Genomic DNA, 20,062 nt, shown 5'->3' with positions numbered 1-20,062 from the left:
GTCAATCCGTCAACAGGGCATAAAAGCACGAGTGGAGCCGCCCGGACTTTGACGTACCGGAGATCCCACGTTCACACTACACACCCCAGGCCGTCAGTACGAATCCTCAACCTTATTTACCTCTTCTCTCATTTTTTTGCGACGTTGTCATTTTCCGAATTACGCTAGGGAACACGCCTAGAGAAGAAGGAGAATAAAAAAAAGAAAAAGTAATAGAACATGAGCTTGCGGTCAATATTAAGCGGCGGCCGAGTAAAGAAGCCAAAACCAAAGCCGAAACCATCAGCTTCGCCGCGGAAGGATAGCGGGACGAGTAGCCCCCGCAAGTCTGCCGGCGGCAGGAGCAGCAGCGCCAAGAGGAACACAACTACCCCATCAGACGTCCAAGATGATGACGGCGACTACAACGACGACTTCTTCCACGACAGGCTCGACGACGCAGGGCTCGTCGCGGCGCTGGCGACGGACATGTCGCTGCGCGACGTCGTCCAGGCCATAAAGTACACCCGCAGCCGCATGTTCGGCCCCGTCCCCACGGAGGCGGCCGGCATGAACTCCACGCGCATCGCCGAGGTGCTCAATTACCGCAGAGCCATGCCGGGCATAGTGACAACATCGCACTTACACGCACTCCTCGCCTCGCCCACGGCGGTGGAGCGCGAGGTCGCAGAGTTGCAGCGCGGCGGAGCGCTGCGCAAGATCTACGTGCAACGCCGCGGCGGCCTGGGCGAGGCGCTGATCCAGACGTCTGAGCTGGAGGACATGATTGCAAAATCGGCGGAGCTGGACGACGACGCGAGGTCCGCCTATGTCAAGTTCCTGAGAGAGAACCCGCTGGCGCAGACGATGCCGCGACTGGCTTGCGGCGGCCATATACAGGCCGATGCCCTGGTGCGGGCCGGGTTTCTTACATCCAGCATGCATCCGCAGCACGTAAATACACCATTGATGAACTTACACTTGCGGCCCGAAGACCGCGGTAGCTTGATGAGCATTCAAGCAGTCTCCCGCGCAGCATCCGGAAGCTTCGACGCCGTGGGCGGACAAGGAGGAATACACGCCGCGGGTGGTGGGGGAGGGGCGCCGCGTCTATCCCGCGGCGCCGCCGCCGACGCGTCATCCTATTCGGGGGCCGAATTCACCATCGCGGTGCCCGGTTACGGGTCGTTTCTAAAACTGACCGCCGCCGCTGTGGAGCACCTGGCCCATCTCCTGTCCAAGTCTCAATTTAGGGAGATGCCCGTGTCTATGCTCCGGGAGCGGTGGGAGGGTGGCGTAGCCCGTGACGAGGCACGCCTCGCAAGGAGGGCCAGGGGAGAATTCGCCGGCGTGCTGCCGGGGAGGACCAAACGATGGAAGGAGTTTTACGGTTTGGAGTTCAACTGGGTGTTGGAGGAAGCCATGGGCGCCGGTGTCGTGGAAGTCTTTGAGACACGGAGCGTAGGTAGGGGAGTCCGCCTCCTGTGATACAGTGATCGTGGGTGAGACCTCGGAGTCCGTGTACGTCGTCTGCTGTAGCGGGGGAAAGGTTTTAAGCTTGATACCGTGGAAATCCCAAATGTTCTTCGACCAGTCGCTAGCGACCAGAGACACAATGTTGGGAACATCGGCGTCGATGAAACCTGCCTCTTGACAAGCTGCCGTGTCGCTTAGCCCCCCATCACGTCAACTTGACTGGGATGCCATGGCCGCCTCCTGGCATGTTCGTCCGAGGGTCGTTTCTCGGGAACATTCTTCGATGAGAGAAAAATCATAGAGATAGAGCTACTGTAGCATAGTACGTATAACACACCCCGATTGAGTCAGTTGCTGCTGTTATCTGCTAACAGCGTTTCTTTCCGTAATTTGAGAAGAAAATTACTTCCCTACTCTCGAAATACATCATTGAACCGCTAGATAGACGGCAAACCCGTGAAGGTTGCGCGGCCAGCTTGAAAGGGGAACAAGCCTGTTGATTAGTGAAGTTTCCCCAGAACCCCGGCTCCCTGTCAATATCTGCCAAGCACGAAAATTGTTGTAGAGGGTGAAGGGTCGCACTTGAAGGCGAGGCGGAGGGTGATGCGGCTCCAGGTTCACCTAGGTAAATCCTAGGGCCTGGGGTTTGATCTTCCATGCTTCGCCCAGTCGCGGAGCATCGTGCAACTGGACCAACGTTTAGACGAGAACTGCCGGTTTTTAAATGTGACTTCGTTAGGTATAGGCTCTTGAGTCATGAACGGACCTGTGAAAGCCAGAGCATGAATGTCAACCGCCTCTCATCCGTTCTTTGCATCGATTTGCGTGCTGCTGTCAAAAGTTGAAAGGCTTGGGACCTAAAGGTGTAGTTGGTAGCAAAAAGCGACACACACCATTCGTTTTGCCTCCACATGGAAGACCAAACAACACACTGCATTGGCTGAGTCGCCAGAAATTTCGGGTTGTATTTGAGGTTTTCGAAACTTACACAAAGGCTGTGTGGAGAGAGGTACGATAGTGTATGTCCATCTGCAGCTAGTGTTCCAGAGTATAGTATTGTCCGAGCGAAGAAGACGTTGGCTCACAACTGTCAAATTGAAATGCTTGCCATACTTCAGCCCGCCATCCGAGGTCGGGTGGGAGAGCATAGAAAGCTAATCCAAATTCACCCAATCAGCCAAGATATCTCGGATGTTATGGCAGCCGTGCAAGAGTCAAGACACCTGGACTAGTCAGTGTATAGATAATATAGAGCTCATTAATCAAAAGAGCGTTTGTTTTGTCAGAAGCTCGCTAACACTCAGCAGAGATCGTCGGAAGGAACATGATCCAAGATCGACAGCCCCGTTGCCCCGTAGACTAGGCTCTTAGCCCACCAGGAAAAAGTATTGGAAACTCCAACATCCTCTTTGGGGGCGCAAGACGTTGCAGCTTGCCTGCGTGCATTAACCAAACGTAGAAAAAGCAATTTTGAGGTGCAGTATTGGGGAATGGATACCGACTTCAGTCCCAGTGAGGTAAATTGAGCTTGGGCCATCCATCGCCTGTGCTTCTATCTGAGCTTGTGGAACGCTCGATTTTGAACGGGACTCGAAATTCCAAGCTCGTCAGTACAGGTACCGTTTTGATGTGGACAGAGGATCGAAGTGCTAAGCATGGTGAGGCACTTGCGCAACCATCCTGCGACGTGGGAATGCGGAGACGGAGCAACGCGGCAGAACGCTAGGTTCATCGGATGACGGGAACAGTGAAGTACGGGATGAGGTCTGGCAGTGATACATGAACGTCCGGCACGACGGCTCGCCGAGAGTGACCCGGTGTCGGGGGTTCTACCATCCCGCCCGTCATTCTCTGAACGTTTTCTGCTCGAACAACAGATAGATTGATGGCCTGAGCCCCAGACCCCAAGACGCAATGTCCAATGGTGCCAATCTGACCAGTTCGAAGGGGGGGGGGGGCTTCGTAGGATTCGTGCGACAGGCCCAGGCTCTGTGAGATTGCCAGACCAGGGCCATGGTCGCGTTATGCTTCATTGGCGAATGAGGTTCGGCGGGGAATGGACGAGGCTGCAGCAGTGCAGCTAAGGTGCTTGTCGTCACACAGACTTTTACGCCAACAGCGTCTTCTCCAACTCTGGGTCGTGCTAGGAAGCTTCCCGGAGACGGCTCCTGCAGTCGTGCAGAAAGTGTAGCATATGATGGCTGTTATCGAGGTCTTAGTTCGGCGTGCTTAGTAGAAGATTTGCGCACGGGGACGCCATAGATGGCAGCTCGTTGGCTGGAAGAGGTAGTGATGTGATGGCATCCGGAAATTACAGCGTGGTCCGTCCATATGGGGGTCTCTGGCAATTCGTAGACGTTGTTTGATTGCAACAACGGTTGGCACTTTAAAGTGTTTACCCCCAGTCAGTCCATTTGCCGCGCTCTGTCCAATTGTTGATCGAGTCAACGTTGTCGAGGATTCTGTGGATTCGGGGACAGATCGAGAAAGCACCGAGGGTGATGAGCGGGTCTGAGGAAGATTCATGGAGATGGATCATGGGAACCCGAGCTGTTGGCGCTCGTGGGAAACCCGTACAAAGTAGGCTTCTTTGGGCGGTAGGAGTGGAGTGACGCGTATCCGTAGCTATACCTGGTATCCTGTGCTACCCAGAACACATACTCTGCACAAATTTGCGAGAGACAAAGAGGCGACATGTGGCAGCACCATGTCTCGGCGTGGGATGGACAGGTGAGGCTGCGCAATATCACCACAATTCGTTACATGCGCACCTTGTGCTCTGGATGCTGACGGCGGACGCTTGCTACTCTGCTTGCTTGAGGGTTGGAAAGCACGCGCATATGCGTGCGACGGTGGTACGGAGCTCGCGCATGTGCATCCGCGTCTTGTCGTGGATCAAGTGCCGTCGGTCCCAGCGAGGTAGACGATCCATCATCCCACAAGCTCTCTCTCTTTCTCTCTCTCGCAGATGCAAGCCAGTTTGGGATTTGACAGCAGGGGTCTTGGAAGTATCCCGAGACCTAGGGACCAAGTAGTGGCCAGGAGTCAGGCCACAGAGCGGCGTGGCTTATCATCCAAGGACCATGAGGGAGGGATATAGTAGCGCCGTGTCTCGAGACACTTGTGCTTGTGCAGTGGGAAGCAATGCTCATGGTCCAAGTGCTCGCGCAGTCTCTCGCGGTTAAAGGGGCGTAATAATGTGCCGAGTACCTCTGATGCTGGTAGCTCGTGGCGGCACCGTGTATATTCTGGGACTAAGCTGGAAAGGGATTCCCCCCTTGCTGTTCCTGAGTTGAGCGATGGTCCTTGCTGGGGATGTGACAGGGGTAGAATCTCCAAGTCTGGGTACCAATTTGACGATGATCAGACTAGCGAGGAAAACTTCCTGGGTTGGGCTGCGGGCGTTGTGATGAGTGGTGTATTTCTTGGACGTTGTCTCTAGTACCTGACTAGTTGCCGATGGGGAAGCAATTCGTGACGGAGTCGAGAAAGGAGAGAGAAATAGTGCTCTTGTTCTTGAAAGTCCATCGTGGCCGGAGAGAGAGTTGCACGTGCTAATCGAAGTGTGAATGGCGGGGACGGGAAATCACAACCGTGTTGCACGCCCTCCTCAGCCCTGACCGGCCAGCTGGAGGGGTGAAAAGAAAATGGAAGTGAAAATGGGAAGAATCGAGACGAAGGCAGGGAATGACACAGACACGAGAAAGACAAGCGATAAACGGGGGCAAGGTCGCAGAAGACCAGGGGAGGCAACATCTCTCTTTCGTCTCCCTCCCTCCTCCCCTTTCTGTGTTTATTGGTATTTGGCACGAGTATTTCGTACATGGATACGTATTTGCCCATCTCACCCGTGACCCCGGTTGTATCCTGTCTTCTCCTTCCTTTTCCCCCTTCACATTCAGCTAAGGTACTTTAGAATACCTACCTAGTTCTGGGGAACAAGCTCTTTCTCGATTGACTCAGAGACGACGACTATCTCTTTCCTCTACGATTTGCAGATATCACGTCCCGCAATCTTAGTTGACGCCGATATCGAGGATCGTCACTTTGTCACTGGGTTTGGCAGCTTATCCCTCTATTCCTATTGCGCAATACTTCCCGTTGTCGGCATATCCAAGCACAACTTTTTGTGGATTCCTCACAAGCTCCCGTCCAGAAAAAGCAAAGAATGGTTTAACGGTACGTACAAGGGCCCACTGTTTTTTACACTCCTGCACCCTGTCACTTGTCCGCTACTTTGCCCCGGGCAAGTAGGACCAACGAAGAGAGGAGAGCAGACGGAGAGGAGAAGAGGAGGAGGAAGGTGCTCTCTCTTTTGTCCAGGTTCTTTCCCACTCGCAATAATAGCAAAAGAGGAAAGGGAAAGAAAGAGAGGAAGGAACGTCCAACATTGGACATCCTTCGCATCGAGGACGCGCCTAACACGGAACAGACCTTTTCGAGGAAACGATCCCACTGGTCTGGAACACCTCGACTCTCGACCTCTTTCACTTCCAAAGTTCTCCCCCTCCTGCCTGCCGCCCACGTTTACACTACGTCTACTTTCACGACCACGTCCGTCCACATTCAGATCGCTCCCAACTTATCCGACGGATCTGCCTAGTACCTTCAGCCACTCCTTCACCTTCCTCGCGCCGCCCACGTCGTTGCACATAGCGGCCATTTCCCGCTTACATTGCCGCCCACTGCACTAATCGCACCGAAACGCACTTTTCATCACCACATTCACTCACGCCTTCTCCATTTTCTCGACCAAACACTCCTTACTCATCTCGTCTCGCTGTGCGCTTTTACGCTTTGCGTCTCCTTTACCTTGCCCACGGGACGCCTCAATTAACCTGACTCTTTGCCTTGTACGATTCCACCGCCGCCGCCTCCTCTTCTTTACCTTAACCTACGGATTACTCCGCCAAGACCAAGAGACGCAAACAAGCCCAGCGCTCGAGACTCGGATCTCTCCTTTCCACAAACCATCGCAACCCCATCGGCATCACAGAGCTCATCGCATCCGCCAGCTCTCAGACTTGACGCAATTCCGTCCCAACTCTACCTTACCGCGGCCCCGGTCGAATATCTTTCCGCACTTCGTCACCCAAACTCTGTGGACTTGTTTCCTACTTCTCCTTTGTGAAGCTCAGACGCTCCGAAGCTACAGCGAATCCGCGTTCGCAAATCCCGCGCCCAGCTCTGCTGTCGAAACATTTCCACTCGACGAAACCAACCCCTTCCCTTCCTCCCGCGTCCACCTCAATTTTTTGCCTTTCCCCGACCTGCCGCCCAATCTGAGTACCCGTCGCCATCCCAGTCCTGCGACTTTAGCTGCGCGAGACACCAGAGGCACCGTGCTCTGCAGACAGCCCACGAAAAAGAAACCCCAAGCCGTACGCCGCCCGCCGCCCGCTAGCGCAAGGAATACAGCTCGACGACAAAAAATCCACTACAGTCAGACCTTTGTTTTCCCTCCACACTTGCTTCCAACAGAGCCGACAGGGTCCCGGTTTGAACCGCAAGGAACACTCTACGAGACATACGAAGCCACCTCAATCCCAGGATTCCCCCTTCAAATCGCTCGACGCTGCCTTTCTCTCTTCTCACCAACACCATCTCGACCCACCACCAAACACGACAACACAAGCGTTGTCCACTGAATCATATTTTGGTAAGTTTTTTTCCCTTTGGTTCTTCCTCCCTGGTCTTATCCGCTCCGCCCCTTGGGATCGCCCTTATGCCGGCGCATCTGCAAGTCATGCCCAAGTCCCGTGCCCTCTGCCTTAATTGTCATGGTCCAGGTGCACTGACAACCCTCCTGACAGTCGAGCCCCCAATCCGATGAAAACTTCCCACCTCACTCTGTACACCCTCAACGCATAATAACGTTTCATACGTCCCTGTTCTCGAATTGGTCCAGAGTACTGGGATACAGGCATATTCGCAGGCCAGGTCCCCGTCCACACTCGTGGTTTTCGGACGAATACAACCCACGCGGAAGACGTCCCTTTATCGACGTAATCAACATCCCGACGATCACCCACCCTCTTCCACCCTCCGAGTTCATGGACCGGCCAATTTCTCGACTGCTCTCGACAATCTAGAAGGTTGCTTGCCCAACTCGGGACTTCGTAGTTGCGTACGGATCACGGCTCCTTCCCTTCAATTATTCAACGATATGGCGACTCTCCCACGGCCGGCCCGGCCGTCAAATGGCCCGCCAACCATGGCACTGCCCGCTCTACCTGTACCGAAAACGAGGAAAAGTACGGGGGGCATTCCCACGACAGCTTCCAGGGCACCGTCAACACCGAACTCGAAGAGTGGCCTCAGAGCTCCCTCCGCAGGCTTTCTGCCTCCCACAACTCCCGCACCCACCTCAGCCCTTCCGCAACCACGTACAGCCTCTGCCATGAGTAATTCTTCTGTGCGGACGTTGCGTAAGACAGTGAGCATCAACTCATTCCCCCAACCGCCCCGAGGCGACAATCGCATCAGTAGCCTCCCCCCGAGTCCACTTGGTGCTGACTCCTCACGGAACTCTACACGCAAGTCAAAGGGCTCCGTAGCGTCTACGTATTCGCAAAGCAACGGCGCGCCAAGTCTGTTGAACAACAGTGCCGAGGGCAAGTCAATATCAAGCGCAAGTGTGCGTATGTCCGATGGCCTTATCAGCATTTCTTCACCGCCCCAAAGCAGGAGCTCTTCTGCCCAGGACTCGTATTCAACTTCCGCGACGACGTATGATGACCCTATCGATGGAATGGCGGCAAAATCCTCATCTGACGGCAGCAGTGATAAGAGAGGTTCCAAACTAGACGGCAAGGGTAATGTGATTGTCAGTGTGAGAGTGCGACCAGATGCGAGCGGAAACGAGAATACCAAAGCCGAGGGCGAGTGGATGGTTGATGGACGCAAGTCTCTTGTTGCGTACAGAGGAAAGGAAGGCGGAGACTACTTTTATGGTGAGGCTTATTGCTCCGCAAAACCACGCAAATTCTTCTAACCCAAGACGTCAGATAATGTCTTTACAACACACGACGACAACAGCCGAGTATACGACTGCCTAGCAAAGCGTCTAGTCCGCCGTGTGATGGAAGGCTATCATGGAACGGTTTTCGCCTACGGCATGACTGGTACCGGAAAGACGTTTTCGATGCAAGGAACCGCCTCTTCGCCTGGTGTGATCCCGCTCGCCATTACAGATATCTTTTCCTACATCAGAGAGACACCATCCCGCGAATTCCTGCTTCGTGTCAGTTATTTGGAAATCTACAACGAAAAGATTCACGACTTGCTGAGTATGTCAACTGGGCCCGGCGCACCCACTGGTGGGCAGGAAGAGATCAAGCTACGCGAAGACAGCAAGCGCGGTGTTTACGCTAGCCCCTTGAAAGAGGAGATTGTTCAGAGTCCTACCCAGCTTCTTAGGGTAATTGCGCGTGGAGACCAAGCGCGTAGAACTGCAAGCACCCAGTTTAATGCGAGGAGCTCCCGAAGTCATGCAGTCGTACAAATCGTGGTGGAGAGCCGAGAGCGGATACCAGGGAACCCTGGAGGTGGCGACAGCAAAAGGTCCGGAATGCTACCCGGTGGCGTGCGAGTGTCAACATTGAGCTTGATCGATCTCGCTGGATCCGAAAAGGCTGCCGAGTCCAAAGAGCGAAGAACCGAAGGCTCGCACATCAACAAGAGTTTGCTCACTTTGGGCACTGTCATCTCCAAACTCTCGGAGCACAAGGACAAGGATGGAAAGGCGGCCGACAAGGACGGGAAGCATCTGCCTTATCGCGACAGCAAGCTGACCAGGCTTTTGCAAGGCGCGTTGTCAGGCGGATCGCTGGTGAGCATTCTTTGCACTATTCAGATTGGCGCGGCTGGCAGCGCTGCGTCCTCGAACTCCCACACATCAGAGACGATCAACACCCTCAAATTCGCATCCAGAGCAAAGAATAATATTGTCAGTCATGCCAAGAAGGCGGAAGAGGCTCTCGGAAGCGGTGGTGATGGCGGTGCGAGAGTTCTCTTGGAGCGGTATCGCATGGAGATCCTTGAGTTACGGCAACAGCTCGATACACAAGCCAAGGAAAAGAATGCAAAGTATGCCGAGGAAGAAAGAGAGCGAGACGTCTTGGAGGAGAAGGCCCGTGAACTTGAGGCTGAGCATCGGCATGAAGAGCAAATGCTCGAAATGCAGCTGGCTCGCACAGCGCTTAAAGAACGGATCGATCACCTCAACCGTCTGATCTTGAGTTCCAAATCAATTGGTGTCAACGTCAGCGGCTCTTACAGCGCTCTTGGCATCCATCCTCGGTCCTCAATGGCATCAGCAAGATCATCATTGGCCACTTCTAATGGCGGCAGGCCACTTCTCGAAAGGACAGCATCAATGACATCGGCGTCATCGACCATAGGCCGTCGTTCTAGCGGTCGATCGAGTGGAGGACAACGCCAATCTAGTGGCGAAGGAGGGCTTGTAACAGACGACGACAGCATTGGCGAATATGGTGACGGAAGCGCCTCCCTATCAGCTCAGAACCGCGCCTTGCAAGCCGACCTAGCGGACAAGACAAGATACATCCAGACGCTGGAGAAACGGCTTATGCAGGCACGAAGAGCCAGTTCTTCGAGGACTTCAGTTGGCTTCTCCGCCCCGAATAAGGGCATCATGGTCGGAGAAGACCATAGTGTGTCAACGCTTCTGCGGGAGAAGGACGCCGAGATCGCAGAGCTTCGGGCTAGACTGGACGACAAGGATCGCATGTTGGGTGCGCTTCGGTCTGCAGCGCGTTCTCGAGACACGGCAGAGGGCCACACCGATGGCAGGACATCGGCCCTTTACGAACACAGCCCACCACCGACGGTGAACCCGCCACCAGCACCATCCGCCGCCCATAACACTCCTCGCAACCGTACCAAGAGTGTCGATGAAATGAGCAAGATCCTGGATGAGATGATCCAGGACCGCGTCGAGACGGGCCATCTCGTGAAGGGAGCACGGGGAAGCATTCGCGTCGTCAGCGATCGTAAACTTGAGGTGCATCCAGAGTTGCCTGCGGATCTCGAACCCCTCAGGAAGGCAGCATCATTTGATGAAACCAACAAGGTCTCGGTGATGGGCATGTGAGACGGTCTTTTCTGTCGGGAGTGTGAGTTTCAACGTTTTTATCTGGTGTGGGAATGGTTGGACTTCGCGAGGGTGCCTCACGAGGCCAGAAAGGCGTTCGGGAAAGGTCGACAACGATCTGGTTTTGTTTTTTTCTTCTTATACCCTACACTTTACTTCGCCGTAGTCGCTGGTTGGAAGAACGGCGGTTCAAGTCACCCTCTTTCGACGTTAGCTGAGACTGTCGGTTTGTTTTATTAGCGTACTGATACGCCCACGAAGGAGGAGTCGGCAGAGATTTCAGGCACTGTACGACCAGGTGTGGTCCCAGTGCATTAGGCAGGCTCAGGATATTGATATTGGCGGAAGTTTCAGAGAAGGATTGGGAAAAGCGACGAGGCCTGCCTGTGGCAGTTTAATATTGGATTGATGGATGATTATGATGGCTCACGTACATCAGAAAGCAGGCCTGGTCAGCTAGCTAATAACGGATGAGCGGTTACGACATCCAGAAGAAGAGAATACCACGATCCATCAAATGCCACCATCCTTCCCGTACCCGTGCTCGTACCCGTGACTGTGGCCGTGATCGAAGCCAAACAGCGGAGATGATTGTAAGGGTTGGGTACGTTTGCTTTACATGCCCATTGGACCTACAACGCGCATATATAATCGACTTGGGGAAACGGTGTGCCAATCGCAAGGACCCGTCACAATGTGTCACGTCTTCACCTCGCGGATTACTGCATTCTGTTTGCCACCCATTGTGACCACCAGTTCTGTTTGATGGCAACGCAGGTCGCCTCACGAGACGGAGTGCTAGCCGGGACTTGGTGAATCTAAGATTGCAGAATAGGATAGGCGGAGGACGACCGTTGAGAGAGGGGGCGGGGGAAGGGGGGGATGGCAGACGGGGCGACCCTTCTCAACGCCATGTCGAAGGGGGGCCGCATGTTAGTCGCGATGTCAGATCAAGGCGTCTTAGTTCAACCCTAGCGTGAGTTTCTCATCTCATGCAAAATGAGTACTCGAGAATCTCAACGGTAACGTAGGAAAACTATCACAGGCCATCACAAAGATATCAGATCATCACATGGCCATCACAAAGGTGCAATCTCGGCGATTCCCGACCATCATTTTCAGAGTGCTTTCTTGGGGGAGCAAACAGAGTTTATGGGATGCAGGTTCTTCCCAAGATGACGGTTTGACGAGGCGGATCGAAGGAGAAGGAGGGGAGGGGTGCGTGAGCTTGGGTCGGGCGGGCGCGCGAAACTTTGAGGAGCTTATTTTTAGTTCTGCTTTCCTCGCTGATTTTGCACATGGGAATCTTGTGGTTTTGGGCGAGAGGCTAGATGGCTGGATCGGGAAAGGAGAAGGGAGGGGGATGCTTGTGATGGCAAGCGGGAAAAAGGAGAGAGCAAAATCTCAAAGAGCATTAACGTTGTTGGTGGTGGTGGTTTGAAGTTCCTCCCGTGTGGCTTAGGGGTTTGAATACGGAGAGATCGCGGCGTGGCGGCAGAGACGAGACCCGATGGACGGAAGTGGCGGGTGCACGGTCGGGAGCGAGCACGGGCGCGCGGAGCGTTGGGATGTAATTTGGATTGATGGTGTTGATGACTGATTGTACGGAGTAGTTATGGTGAGATTTGGAAAACGGGCTGCTGAACAGAGAGTTGTTTGTTTGCCCATGTGGCAGGAGGCTGAATGGGGCAGGGACACGGGTTCGAGACTTGCTGTGAGGGAGCAAGCTGATTTGAGTTTCCGGTGATGGGGTTTGACTCGGATGAAGCCTTGAAAGCCTTGTAAACCTGGATCATGCCTCTTTCGGTTTCGTTATTTTTCTGTCTTCTTTCTTGTCTATCTAGGTTTCCCATGGGACTTTAGGCTTCTCCATCATCAATCTTGTGATGGGTCGTTTGGTGTTTGTTGGCGTAAACTCTGAAAAGAGACAATGACTTGTCATTGACGCGTGCGCCTTGCGATGGAGCCTTTCTTTCCCAGTTGAACAGGGAACAGTCGGGAGTGGGTTCGCGATATCTGTTGATTCCCTGGTTGCCTGCCGGGCACGGGCATGGGCGCGGTTTTGCTGCACTGCGTGATTGATGACGATGGATCGCAATATCAAAATTTGTTTTGATATGACGCAAATGGGGACTTGCAACCCCCGGTCCCGAGTACCGAATACCTACCTTGCGCAGCACGAAGTATGGCGATCTGCAGACAAAAAGGACGAAACCTTGATTGTCACTCATGACTCTCTGTCTATTGTCAATCATTGATCACCGACCAGTCGTTGGCCTCATTTCTCTGACTCTCCCTGACTCTTTCGTGGAGCCGTGTCTCTCAGCTGCCGTCTGTCTGTCTCGGTTGGTGGGTATAATTGCTGATCCATTGGTTGGTGCTTGGACGATCCTGTGAGTCTGTGACTGAGCACAGAGATGCTGTGTTTGGCTAGTTGAAGAAGTTGTTTGCTCCCTTCTGCCTTTGTGAGAGACTACACAGTAGGTGGTACGACATTGTACCATTTCCCCCGTCTGACGATAGTAATTGTGATGGTGACGCCTTGTTTTGCAGCTTGCTGTGTATTTTACCTTTTGCTTCGCTGATTTCCTCGTAATTGGGTCATACTTCAAGGTTTCAACGGCGCGGGCGGGAAAGCCGAGCTAAGATGCCACTTTAAAAAGTGCTCAGCGTGACAGCGAGCAAGGTAGGAGTCCAGGACGGCGGATCCCGCGCGCGCGGGGAGGGGAAAAAATGAACTAGAGCAGATTTTCTCTTTCCAACGGCCTGGTATATACTCAGTATGTCAACGCTCAGTAACCCAGTTTGTGCAGTGCCCTTTTCCCTTTGTTTTTCCCTGCTCGGAATTGACCCAAAATTGGGGGATCCAGAAAGGGGTCGCGACAGGGGTGTGAGTTCCCCATCTTTGATGTCCACGTGCGGCCTTCTGGATTTGGGAATGCGGATGCGTGTGCGTGTGTGCCTCGAATCGTGACATATTTTTGACGACGAGTCCAAGCCTATTACGGCGGTTCTGTACCCTTGTAACGTGCAGATGAAAATGCAGAAGCACGTTGGGGATACGGACTTGCGAGAGGGAAGCCAAGGGGACGGGATGAGAAGAATTCGCACAAGTCATAGATTGAGGGTGAAGAGATGGTAGGAAAAGGGGTCACAAAGCGGTCCCGCAATCCCCATCACAAATATTCCGAAGGACCGTCTTATGACCTTTTTGGGAATGAGCGAACTGGAGCGGCGCTTGATCATGAGTTGACACTCGTGACACTGACAGCCAAGAGGAGGAGGAACGCGCTTTCAGATTTTAGAGAAAGGAAGTGATGACCGTCTTCGGGAGAAGGTCCGGGAGGAACAAGATGGAGGTGCGATGGAGGTGCGGTAACCAAGATGCCCAATGGGAGGCCAGAGATGAGAGTAAGAGCGCCGAAAGGAGTAGAAGACGTTGCGGGAGGTACTAAATACGTCTTCTCATTGGCCTGTTGGGATGGAGAGGGGCGGATCTCATCCGAGGACCCCTGCGGCTCAGGGACACAAGAATGCGGGCTCTGACTGGCTGCTTCATCACCCCGGAGGTTCTGAAACGTGCTAAAATCGTGACCGGCGACCACATAAGGTGGGGGGAGAAGCATTTGGGAAGCTGCGACTGAACGGTGAGGTTCCTCCGCCCAACACCACACACACTTCCTGACTTCTAAAGAGGTAGCAAGTACCAAGTTAGCACCTACCTTGTGTGGATGGCATATGCACAATACCAGGAAAATACTTGCGCGGCGGGTTACCCTTGAACCATCGGCTTCCTTTTTGGGAACTTACTCAGCGCGTACTCGACCGGTCCCGCAAACCAGTCAACCAGTGTCGCAGATGCAATGCGCGCTGCTCCCCCTTCTGACCTCGGTGTCTTCTTGGAGGCGAATTTTCCACTTCTTTTACGGAGTACGGCTAGGTTGGTTTGGGGCTCACCGTTGGGCTCCGTCTGTCAAGGTTGGCCTTGAAAAAGCTACTGCCCACTTTTCATGGTGTTGCAACTTTCGCCGCGAGGTTCCGACTTTCGCGAAACCCCCCATGCGAAATACAACGCCAACCGTCCATCCGCCCGTCACAATGTAGGGACGTGTCGACGGTTGTTGGGGCTCTTTGGCATCTGCCTGGGTTCGACCGTGTGGTCACTGCTGCGGGATCGCCTTGGGTATGACGATCCCGTGGGATCTCCCTCGCTTCTTGCTTCTTCTGGCTCCCTGGCAATAGTGAGAGCAGCATTGGAGCAATGACACGACGTGAAAGGGCCAGCTGAAGATGAGGGGCTCGAGGGGAAACCCTGAACTGAGTTTCTATTCGGGGGACGATCATGATGCTGCAAGAATCAGAAACTCCGTCCCGCCCAGCCTCGGACGATCTGCTACTACTGTTGCTCTCACTGCTCTTACTGCTGGAGCCTGTAGCCTGTAAATGCTGCTCCCTCCACCATGGAACCTCGCACCGCCACGCGGCTGCTTCGGTTCATGGTTTCGCAGTTGGGTTTTCTGGGATGCTCAGCTATTGACCATTGCCAATCGTCATACCTTTTGTCAAGCACACCGGGTTTGACGCATTTTGTTGGTCCACCTTACCCCCGCCGTTGCAATTGAGCCAAAAAAGGGCAGAGACCAAAGCAGGCCGATCAGGCTGAATGCGAAAGACCGCTGGATTGAAAATATTTTTGACAACGGGCGCCCCAGACTTTTTTCTTTCCCTCTCAAGTCCTAACCGAACTCAGGTAGAAAGAAAGCGTGAGAAACATAGTCTTTGTCCTTTGTTGCAAACGCAAGGCCCGTCGCCACACCCGAGTTTCTATTAGACGAGGCACCATCACGGCACCAACACCATCACAGAAAAGCAAGAGGTCAAGGCATTGACAGCAACAGCTGACACCTCATCCCACGGACATTGACGCTGCAATTGCGCTTCACCCGCACACCACACGACACCTCCTAGACTCCTAGGAGCTCTGACACCTCTTGTCCCCCAATCTTCCCGCCCTTCCCCATCTGCCCATCCTTCGGCCCATCTTTTTGCTCGGCACGCCGCACCCCCCTTCTCAACTTTCGCCTCTGGGTTCTTCCCCCTTCTCGGCGCTGCTGGACCGGGTATCAAGTCAAAGGCCCGGACGAACAACTCATCGTCCCATCTTCATCCTTCGCTTCTGCCCAATTACCGCGCAGTACCATACTCCCTCATCCTCTCGCTGTCACTCGAACTGGCATCGGATAGAGTTTGTCCAAAAGCCGGGAAGTCAGAGCCAAAGCCTAGAGGGGAACGCCAGGGCCGAACACAGGCAAAGACGGGGCACATTGTTGCAAACAATATACCACAGACCGCGGACGAGACAACCGGTCCACGACGCACCCAGCAGCATTACATGACATACAAGACTGTTTCGGTCGGCAAGCCGGCGTCCAACCCAGTCTATTAAGTAGTCGTCTCTCTACCCTCCCGATTTTCCCTTACAGCAATGGCTGCAGCCTGATCCAGTTTCTCCCGCTCCATACGCAACGTCCGGCCGAACATACGGGGCAATACCAGCCTCTTGAGTCCACCACTGCTTGAAGCTCCTACTCCAACCGAACCCTGGTCTCTGATGATCGCCGCCAAGACCCACCATCAGTCATTTACTTCACGCAGTTGATCGCACTTTTCATCCTTTTCGGTTGTCCCCTTTGGGTCCCCTTGGGTCTTTTTTCACTGCGTTCTCTGCTTGATTTCGGACAAGGGTCGGCCACTTTCTGCGTGGCCGCTGGATACCTTTAAGCTCCTCCTCCTGCAGCTGCTACCCTGGAGGCCACGGAGTATCCGTACTGAGTGTTCGTACCTTGCCTGGAGTCTTGGCCCGAAAAGAAGAAGTTGGCCGAGTCTGCCTCACCTTGCTCCGTCCCTCACTGTCTGCCCACGACCTTACTTCTATCCCCGCCTCCCCCGGTTTCTTCATACTTTTCTTCTTCCTTCAGACCTGACCCGATCGCGCCCCCGGCCTCGGTCTCGTCCTGTACACAGAACGCACGCTGCATTGCTCGTCTTCCACCGCGCTGGCCACCGCATTGCCGCCTGCCCACGTCGACCTCCGATCCTGTGCGACCGTTGCTGGAACAGTTACTATCATGAACGCCTCCTAGAAGGAAGGAGATCCTCTTGTCAATGACCAACTAGGCTCGAAGCCATCCGACACTCCTTTACTAAGACCATCATCAGTCTATTTTCGATTCTGAAAGCTCCAAGCTCGAACCCTCTTACAAGATACCCATTGGGACCGCTTCTTATTAGTGGACACGACCCCCAACAACGACGACTCTACGAATTCTACTTCTTTTGGATACCAACAATATTTCTACTACCCCGTTGCTTATAATGCGAGCAAATATGCCAGCTCCTCTGGATCTCAGCAAATCCAAGCTGTCGATTTCTGACCCGCGGATGAACTTGCGACGGTCTGCCTCACATACGGGTAACACCAACTACGAGAAGATTCCGCTGTCCGCCACCTCGTCCCGCTTCAGCTTCAATCACCTGCTCTTCTCGTCGCCACCGCCGTCCCCAAGCTTACCGGCCCTCATCCCACCTCCCCGAAAATCACCCATCCACCCGCGGCCCAGTCGCGTATTTCGATTCACGTTTTGGTTTGCATTCGGAGCGCTTTTCCTCTACTTTGCGACCTTCCCTTTCCGGAGCATCTTCGGCGTGCCGAAGCTCAACTTGCCTCATCTTGGCAAAAACGATGACTTTGAGATGGTAGGGCAGGATGATTTGCCAGACTTCCCAACTCCTATCGTCATCACCGACAAGAGTGGCAAATCGAAATGGACTGTCTCGATCCCCCCGAGTTACGACTTCCCATTGTCGGTGAAGGAATATGGAGACATGTGTAGCAAGTGCCGTGAGGTGGCTGCCCGTGTGAGGGACATGCGACACCGTTCTCAGGTCACCGACCAGAATCTCTTGAGCAACGATGCTCCGGCCGATCCATATTTTATCGATGTCACGGAAGCCCAGGAATCAGGTCTCCTCCCGGAGTTTGCCACTAGCCAGTGGCCGAGCAAGGGTCAGGGCCGAGACGGAGACCTCGTTGGAGAGAATAAGGACTCTCTGGTTGAGAAGCCTGTTTGCCAGAGGTCAATGACTTTCGTATTGGAGACTGAAGACGCCGGAATCGGACACTCTATCATGCAGCTTTGGACCTTCTACGGGCTTGCACAGAGGCAGGGCCGAGCCTTCTTCATCGACGACTCCCGGTGGGCGTATGGCAAATACACCGACATCTTCCAACCGCCTCCCATTCCCAACTGCCGCCCACCACCACGTCATGAGATGATTCCCTGCCCTCCCCGAGCTCGCCACTTGGTGGTCACCTCAGAAACGGCCAAGTCTCTTTGGGCTGGTTCTTTGAGCAAACCCTATGCCGACTTCCGTGCACAGGACGAGGAAGGTCTTCGCGAACTATTCGATCTCGCGCACGACGGCTACCGGGCACTATTTGATCTCAACAAGGATGACACTCAGTATGTCATCAACAGGGTCAAGGAGGTCAAGACCAAGTCTCTCACAGGAGACGCCAACCCCAACGACGGTCTTGTAGTTGGTGTGCATATTCGGCATGGGGATTGTCACCCGTTGGAATACAAATACCGCGGCACATACATCCCGATGGAGATCATCGCCAACCGCGCCCAGGAGATTATTGACGCCAACTACAACAACACCGGTAGAGATGGTGCAGACGACAAACTTGCCAAGAAGCAGTCGCTGATTGTCATGGCATCCGATGACCCGACCGTGTACGACTCCGAGGACTTCAAGGGCTCGATGCGTGCCCAGGAGCAGATCCGTCTTGCCTCCAAGCAGGAGACCCACAAGCCCGCCACGGACAAGCACGTCATGCACCGTTTCGAGGACGAGTCTTTTGGATGGGAGGGTGGCTTCTTTGCGGCCATGTTCTGGAATCTTGGTCTCTCCTCAATGAGCGCGTCCAACGCTGCAACGGCGAAGAACATGCAGCTGGCTCCCTCGGCCGAGACTCTTCGACTACGCGGCTACATTGGTCGCGCGTATATGATGGACCTTGCTGTGCTCGCCAACGCCAGCGATGCGATTGTCTGCACCGTCAGCGCCATGGGTTGCCGCCTGCTTGCCGTCATGATGGGCTGGGAGTCCGCCATGGAGGCACACAATTGGGTCAACGTCGACGGGCCTTATGGATGGACTGGTATGTCCTTCTGAGCTACCCCGATGACTGCCGCCTACATTTCTACAGAAACAATAAAGGAAGGGCATGCATGGCTTGTATATTTCGGGCCATGAGGAAAGCATTCAACTATTTTTCATCATAGCATGGTTTCCGGTGTTTACGGCGTCCAAAGCAAACAAAGGCAAAAAGTACCTTGCTTGTTTTTTTTTTTTTTCTGTTTTCCTCTTTTTCATTTCTGGCGTGGATTCTTCCTTTCTGGGTTTTTACACAAAAGAGATACCTCTGCAGTTTGATTTGTTTATATCATAACCAACTGCATGCATTCAGGGCTGGCGGATTGCCATGGCCGACGGTCGTTACTGCATCAACTAATTATATTACACAAAAAAACAACCAGACAAACATCAAACAAGGAGCGCAGACTTTATAGTCTAGACGCTAGATAGCAAGAATCAATGTCTTAAGAAAGACATCTCTCTAAACTTTAGCTTGTTCTCCGTGTGATTTGATCATGTCTTGATGAGTAATTATGCTACCAAGAAAACTTGATTATGTTGCTATGAGGTATGTGATAAACACCATCCGCCATACAGTACTCGTGCCCTTTCAGACCAGTATCTTGACAAAGCGGTAATCTCTTGACCTTGTAACTGTAGGTAAGACTGGTCCCATGAACAAGCATAGTAACATTTGGCACCGTCATATGTCAACTTTGCAACATGCTGTCCAGACAGGCTTTGTGAGCATTTTACTATCTTGTCTGTGACAAGAGATCGCTATTGTCTATGTTGTAGTCTTTCTCATGTATTGAGGCAGAAGGGTCGACGACAGGGCATGACATGCGTCATATCCTTGCCATTCCTGCCTTTTCTAGGAAGTCTGTAAAAAGCATGCGATGGACCATGTGGGCTTTTGTAAGTCGCTTCTGGGTGCGTCGTCCGTCGCTAGCAAACGCTACTACAGCTTTTTACAACTCAAGAATGACTACCCGGGTATCGTCAGGCAACAGGAAAAGGCACTCTGGTGACGAGTGTGTCCCACGATGGGCGATGGTCGTGACTCAACGGGCATCCGGGACTCTGCGGCCGAACGCGTTCAACCACAAGCGAGCTGGCATTTTCGCATACCCTGCCCTCCAATACCAATCATGCAAGCACAAGACTTCCTTGATATGGGTCTGATAAATCTGAAAGGGTCAAGAGATGTGGCCGGCGATGACGGTTTAAATAGGAGACACGGTGCCGTGTAATACTCGTCCCAGGCACAGAGAAATATGTCGGATG

General features: G+C 53.5%; 6 protein-coding genes across 6 annotated transcripts; 4 read left to right on the top strand and 2 right to left on the bottom strand.

Moving 5' to 3' along the window:
- Nucleotides 1–219: 219 nt before the first annotated feature.
- CPAR01_16768 (uncharacterized protein) lies at nucleotides 220–1,467 on the top strand (the record flags this gene model as incomplete). The annotated part of the gene is made up of 1 exon (XM_060501012.1): nucleotides 220–1,467. The coding sequence occupies one exon, from the start codon at nucleotides 220–222 to the stop codon at nucleotides 1,465–1,467; it is 1,248 nt and encodes a 415-aa protein (XP_060340296.1).
- A 1,832-nt stretch (nucleotides 1,468–3,299) lies between these two features.
- On the bottom strand, nucleotides 3,300–3,488 carry CPAR01_16767 (uncharacterized protein; the record flags this gene model as incomplete). The annotated part of the gene is made up of 1 exon (XM_060501011.1): nucleotides 3,300–3,488. The coding sequence occupies one exon, from the start codon at nucleotides 3,486–3,488 to the stop codon at nucleotides 3,300–3,302; it is 189 nt and encodes a 62-aa protein (XP_060340295.1).
- A 4,133-nt stretch (nucleotides 3,489–7,621) lies between these two features.
- CPAR01_16766 (kinesin motor domain-containing protein) lies at nucleotides 7,622–10,570 on the top strand (the record flags this gene model as incomplete). The annotated part of the gene is made up of 2 exons (XM_060501010.1): nucleotides 7,622–8,408; nucleotides 8,463–10,570. 2 exons carry the CDS (start codon nucleotides 7,622–7,624, stop codon nucleotides 10,568–10,570), a joined length of 2,895 nt encoding a protein of 964 aa, XP_060340294.1.
- A 3,242-nt stretch (nucleotides 10,571–13,812) lies between these two features.
- On the bottom strand, nucleotides 13,813–14,914 carry CPAR01_16765 (uncharacterized protein; the record flags this gene model as incomplete). The annotated part of the gene is made up of 3 exons (XM_060501009.1): nucleotides 13,813–14,292; nucleotides 14,355–14,540; nucleotides 14,594–14,914. The coding sequence occupies 3 exons, from the start codon at nucleotides 14,912–14,914 to the stop codon at nucleotides 13,813–13,815; spliced, it is 987 nt and encodes a 328-aa protein (XP_060340293.1).
- Nucleotides 14,915–15,030: 116 nt separating this feature from the next.
- Nucleotides 15,031–16,016, top strand: CPAR01_16764 (uncharacterized protein; the record flags this gene model as incomplete). The annotated part of the gene is made up of 2 exons (XM_060501008.1): nucleotides 15,031–15,119; nucleotides 15,539–16,016. The coding sequence occupies 2 exons, from the start codon at nucleotides 15,031–15,033 to the stop codon at nucleotides 16,014–16,016; spliced, it is 567 nt and encodes a 188-aa protein (XP_060340292.1).
- Nucleotides 16,017–16,957: 941 nt separating this feature from the next.
- On the top strand, nucleotides 16,958–18,811 carry CPAR01_16763 (uncharacterized protein; the record flags this gene model as incomplete). Its single annotated transcript, XM_060501007.1, has 1 exon — nucleotides 16,958–18,811. The coding sequence occupies one exon, from the start codon at nucleotides 16,958–16,960 to the stop codon at nucleotides 18,809–18,811; it is 1,854 nt and encodes a 617-aa protein (XP_060340291.1).
- Between the last annotated feature and the right edge of the window lie 1,251 nt (nucleotides 18,812–20,062).

This window comes from Colletotrichum paranaense (genome assembly GCF_030867605.1).
Source record: "Colletotrichum paranaense strain IMI 384185 chromosome Unknown Scaffold_31.1, whole genome shotgun sequence".
In the NCBI taxonomy this organism is placed as follows: domain Eukaryota; kingdom Fungi; phylum Ascomycota; class Sordariomycetes; order Glomerellales; family Glomerellaceae; genus Colletotrichum; species Colletotrichum paranaense.
This window is presented reverse-complemented; position numbering and strand designations above follow the sequence as displayed.